Source organism: Eurypyga helias, unplaced genomic scaffold, assembly GCF_000690775.1.
Source record: "Eurypyga helias isolate BGI_N326 unplaced genomic scaffold, ASM69077v1 scaffold25500, whole genome shotgun sequence".
Taxonomy (NCBI): domain Eukaryota; kingdom Metazoa; phylum Chordata; class Aves; order Eurypygiformes; family Eurypygidae; genus Eurypyga; species Eurypyga helias.
The window spans coordinates 1-5,700 of NW_010224168.1; the positions used below are offsets into that span (position 1 = coordinate 1).

General features: G+C 53.6%; 1 protein-coding gene across 1 annotated transcript in view; it reads left to right on the top strand.

Moving 5' to 3' along the window:
- Positions 1-1,217: 1,217 nt before the first annotated feature.
- The window catches only part of STK11 (serine/threonine kinase 11), a gene marked incomplete at both ends in the record, with an annotated part of 6,105 nt that continues 1,622 nt past the window's right edge, over positions 1,218-5,700 (top strand). Inside the window, 2 exons of the mRNA XM_010160765.1 lie at positions 1,218-1,301; positions 4,710-4,799. Of these exons, the coding sequence (XP_010159067.1) occupies positions 1,218-1,301; positions 4,710-4,799 (174 nt within the window). The remainder of the gene's footprint in view (positions 1,302-4,709; positions 4,800-5,700) is intronic.

Consider the following 5,700-nt stretch of genomic DNA (forward strand, 5'->3'; position numbering starts at 1 on the left):
CCGGGCGCTGCCCGCCTGTGACGGCAGGAGCGGACCTCACCGCACGCTGCTGCCCGACGCCGGCGTCTGCGGGGGCTGTTCCTGCTCGCGATGCCGAGGAAAAGCTCGCTCGCAAGTATGACGGCTGGAAGCCCCAGCCAAATTATTTTTGCTCTCGTAACTGCAGATGACGCGTCGATCTGAAGAAACGCGAACGGAAACGCGGAAGTGGCTGTCCCAGATAGCGCGGCGGACGCGAACGGGGCGCAGCTTTAGGGGTTTAACGGAAGGGGGTGAGCGTGAGCTGAGCTCCCAGCCATCCCGCGTCAAACGGGAAGCTCGAAGTGGAGGGAAGCTGGAAAAGCTGCCTCTTTGACATGTGGAGAGGATCAGGGTGGCTGAGCGGTTGGCAGCGTTCGATGGCCGTTATCCCTTTCCTTTGCTCGGCACCAGGAACGGCGAGGCACTTGCCCAGGGCCACGGAGGGGGATGTGAGCTGAGGAGGGGACTTCAGGGGACCCTGTGAGCCCCTCTTGTGTGGGCAGGAGGAGGGGGCTTGGTCTGCGTGCTGCTTGTGGTGACAGGGGCTTGCAGAGCGTCTCCTCGGGTTGCTGTGCCCAGGCTGGCGCCTGAGGGTCCAGCTGGATCTCACCGGGAGCTGTGGGTTGGCTCGCTGTGATCCAACGTGCCGTTGGCTTGTTCCCACGGGGCTGTTGGGCGTCAGTGCCCTTCTGACCACTCACGTAGCTGAAGGGGAGCACTGCCCAGGTTTTACTGCTAAAACCAGAATAAAGCTTATATTGGAGCGCAGAATAAAACTTCATCAGCAGAGATCGCGCAGCCGGGCTTGAACAGCACCAAAGTGCTGACGCAGGGAATTCTTAGCCTCGCGTCCGGCACGACGCAGCTCCTGGAGGATAGTTCTCCTGCTGTTGTTTACCAATGGACTAAAATTCCTGCCGGGAGAGAAGTGACTGGCTGTGTCGTGTTAACTGGAAGGGCGTTGTTGCTCACCGGTCGCTGACCAGGACTGTGTTTTCATGGTTTAACCTCGGACCGACGAGTCCAAGAACACCCGACTCCTCCTGTCCAGCAGCATGCATAGGAGGTCCTAGTGAAGCAGCTGGGACTAACACGGTTTGAAGTGACTTCACAATCCATGTGATTTAGAAAACACTAATTTCAATCCATACTAAGGCTTTTTAAACATAACTTTTTCCCCTTTTCTCTTCTTGCAGGGAAATCCAGCTTCTGCGACGATTACGGCACAAAAACGTTATCCAGTTGGTAGATGTGTTATACAATGAAGAGAAGCAGAAAATATATCCTTTTTTCACGCAGCTGTTAAGGTTTGAATTCCCGTTGTTCTCTGCAGTGCTCAGTCATGTTGGTTCTGCCCCTGTTAAGGTCCTTTTGAATGTGTCTTAAGCTTAAAATTGCTTTCACTGGTGTTAACCATACTGCGTGTATGGAGCACTTCCCACACAAGGATGTTTTCTGGAGTTTCCCAGTTAGGAAACGAAGTATTGTTCCCAGGTTACAGGTACAAGGCTGGGGTGGGGGAGGACTGACCCTCAAATACTGTGTTTTACTGTGTGACCTTCAGCAACTCGGGGCTGAACACAGAGCTGCGGAGCTGTCATTTCGAGGCTGTGGTCTCTGCTAGTGCTTTCTTTCCCTGAAGATGGACCTTTTATTGTCTGTCCTATGTGAAATCAATTCCTGTAATGCTTTTTCCCTTAAGTCCTTGGCAATAATTTAGGTTTTTATTTTTTTTTCCCTCCAAAGAATTAAGACATCTACTCTTTGGCTGCCGGCAGCGCTCTCCTTCCCTCTGGAGAGTCCGTACTGCCGCAGCGCTGCCTTTTCTGTGGGCAGCTGGCGTGCTTTGCTCGTCCCAAACAAGATGAGATGGACTCCCGAGCCTGCCCCGGGCTCCTCTGCTCTGTTTGGTGTGAAAGTGCCCTGTGCTAGTGCCTTAAGTGACCTAAACCTTGTCGAGCTGCTCTGCTGTAGGACGTGGTATAAGTGATTGCCTTTATTTTGAACAGTTTTCTAAATATGGTCTTCAAATTCTAGGACTTCAGAAAGCGGGTAAATGAATTGTGTGCTTTGATTAGATCAACTACCCTGACGCCAAATCATGAGTATAAAAAAGCACGACAACTTCTGCTCGTGTTTCGTAGCCGTAGCGGGCCGAGGGGGCTCTAATTCAATTACTGCCGCCAGAAAGATACCGTTTAATTAGGGAGAAGCTGGGATGCTGCAGAAGCGTGGGAGGGGAAAAAGAGCCCGCGAGAGACCTCGTGTGTTGGCAAGGGGGGATGACAACCCAGAATGGGCAGTCAGACCGTGACCCCCCTGCTCAGGGAGGATGCTCCTTGCTCTGCTCTCTGAGCAGTTGCGGCTGAACAAGCTGTTTTCAGTACTTCCCCTTGAAAGTGTCGGTTGGCTTTGCTATTTTTGTTGGCTTCTCTGCTCTTAGAAAGTTTGTTTCTGTGCGTGTTTGTTCTGTGCACGTGAGTGGCAGCAGCTGGGGACATTTGGGAATTCCCTGGGAGCAGGAATTTATCCACAGTCATGTCACTTAACCTTTCTCCTGCGTCTCCTTGGCGCTGCAGGTGCCGTGGAGCAGCTCCTGGGATGCAGCAGTATGAACGCTTGTGCGGGCGAGCTTTATCCACAGTCATGTCACTGAACCTTTCTCCTGCGGCTCCGTGGCGCTGCAGGTGCCCGTGGAGCAGCTCCTGGGATGCAGCAGTATGAACGCTTGTGCGGCCGAGCGGGAAACGGAACAGACCCAGCGGAAAAGTAACTCTCTCGGAGGTTGGCTTCTCCGTAGGTCGGCTCCCTTCCTCGTTTCACTGTAGTCAGGCACATGCCTGCGTTAGTGCCTTGCAGGAAGTGCTGCAAGGTGAGCGGGGGATGTCACATTCCCCCTTACTAATATGGAAAAGTCGTCCTATCGAGAATGAGCCGTGTGGAATTTGTAACTGGGCCTGTGGGAGAAGGAAGGATTCGGTTCTCGCTGCTTTTTCCAATGCTAGTGGAAGCAAACTGCAGGCTTTTGGCTGTGTTTCCACTTGGGAAGGTAGAGTTTTAACAACATGCCTCTCTAGTCAAAGCCTCCGATGAATTTCTTTTGGTAATGGTCAAGCTGTGATGACGGGGTTAAAAATACCAGCTACGTTTAGTATGTGATGGGCTGCGCTGATGACCTGCTGTGGCTGGGAATGCAGAGCTGGGGATGAATGGAAACTAATCCAGGCAGGAAATAAACTCAGTTCAATAAGCAGCATCCCAGCTGGCACCCTCTGGCAGGTCCCGCTTCCCGTCTGTGCGCTCGTGCGTGGGAGCAGAACCCTATTGATCAGGGGAATCGAGAGCCTCGGTCGTCTTGGGTCACCTGCAGTAGATCTGCTCCGGCCTGGAAGCTCTCTCTGGGGCTTGGAGCAACCTGGGCTATGGAAGGTGTCCCTGCCCATGGCACGGGGTGGGACTGGGTGGGCTTTAAGGTCCCTTCCAACCCAAACCATTCCATCATTTTATAATCCAGTGTTTTGGGAGCTCCTCCTGCTGTCATTGCTTCTGCTGATGTCCTGGGTGACCTTGTGCCCGTCGTGAAACCTCGCGGTACCTCAGCGTCCCTCTGAAGAGCCGCTCGTGTGGGGAGCGTAGCACAAACCTAAGGAGTGTGCAGGGCGGTTTGAGCTCCTGCATAGGATGTGCCGCAGGAGGCTCAACGCAATCTTCAGCACAGATCCTGCTTAAGGCGCGGGTCATCTCCTTAGCCTCTCCTGCCTGGAGTTAAGGTGGCATCCCAGGATATAAGCAACTTATTTTAGGCTTAGATTAAGAAGGTGTCTGACAGGAATAATTAGTGATGACAGAGATGGCTCAGTGACGAGCACAGGCTGCCTGGCAGCCCCACTTTTCTCTGCTCCTCGTCTCCGAGGTGCACTCCCTTGGCAAAGCCAGCAGATGTCTCAGGGTCTGTTCTTGGGAGCCCTCTCCGCTCCCTCAGCCTCCAGCAGCCCAGGGAGAGGAGGGAAACGGGCAGAGTGTGCTCCAGGCGGTTGTGTCGTCGCTGTTGTTTGGCCTCGACATTAAAGCTTAAGGAGAGAAAAACGAGGATATGCTGCAGGGATCAACTGCTAGAAAAGTGCCGCCAGCTCTTGGCATTCTCCTGGAACTTTTATCCATGCAGGATCAAAGCTTCCCAGCTCTCTAGGGATCCTTTCTCCTGCTATTGCAATGCTGCCAGGGGGATGGGGGTCAGCGGTGGCTGTTGAGGTGTGCGTACAGCCGTGGTGTTGTGAACGGGGAAAGGAAGGACAACAGAAACCTTGGGAAGCAGATGGGAGCTTGCCGTTGGCAAGCGTGGAGCAGTCAGGGTACAGGGAGAGCAGCCTGCAGCTCTCCTGCCGGGGGTTCCTGACTTTCTGTAGGCACTGCAGAGCATTGCCCTATTTCTGTCACTCCTGCGAGATCTCCAACTTAGTTTCTGCGGAGTTCACGTCCCCTTTCAGGGCTGATCTGGGCCTCGCAGCTGGTCACCAAGTGGGATTTCCTCAGGGGGTGCAGCTCGGGCTCAACCTCAAGTGTGTGTCGGCCGGGTACCGGGACTGTCCGTGCAGCAGCTCCGGCCAGGCCAGAACCGGGCTGCAGCCCTCGCTTAGCGCTCGTCTGAGGAGTGTTGAACCTCAAAGCTTCCTTAACTCTGCCCTCACGTATATGGTGATGGAGTACTGTGTGTGTGGGATGCAGGAAATGCTGGACAGTGTCCCAGAAAAGAGGTTTCCAGTCTTTCAGGCTCACGGGTAAGTACGGTTTTGTTCCTCAGGCTGCATTATCTCCGCTGTGCTCACCTGAATTCAAGAGCACGTTCTACTCTGTTGCTTAGCTCGCTGGCTGCTCTTGAAAGTAAAACCGGCTTGGTGAGCTGGCTGCATCTCTCACATCCATGGGAAAAATCCACCAGAGCAGTGGCAGGGACAGCCCTTGGATTCTTGGAAGAAAAGCCGTCTTTCTAGTGAATTTTCTGTTACTTTTGTTTTGCTCCGCTAGATCCATGACAGCCCTTCCTGGGCCCTTTCCCGCAGCTCCGCCCGCCTTCGGCAAAGACGGGGGCGGGAGGAATCCCTGCGGATTCGCACTGTCCGAACGGAAGCGAGCTGTGGAGTTCACTGTCAGAAAAGCTGTTAAAGGTCTTTGGATGGATTAAGGATTGGCAGTATCCAGCATGATCCGTTTGCTTGTTTAGGGAGTAGATGAGCTAATCTGAACCCCCTTTTACTCTGCAAGGAATGGAACTCTGGAATTCCAGAGATGGATGCAAGCTGGTTGTCACGTTTAGCGAATCAGTGCAGAGCAGCAAATCGAACTACGGCATTTTATGGTCATATTTCTGCTTGGTTTAAAAAAGGTGTCGGAGGTGACAGCCTAAGGCACGTTCAGTGTTATTTCTGGATATCGTGAGATGAAAAAAGCTGTATGCCGATTGGGGCGAGGCTGCCGCTGCGCAGTGCTGGTAGGTTACAGCGCTGGCCTGCCCGTGGTCCCTGACCATAAATACAGCAAATCCCTCCTTTCTGCTGGCTGAAGGAGACTTTCTGTCCCCGACCCTGTTCGAGCGAGGGATTGCCACTGCACGAGCATCTCTTGTAGCTTAACTTAGCCCGGACTAAAGCCGAGGTCGGGATGAACCACCCAGCCTGTGCC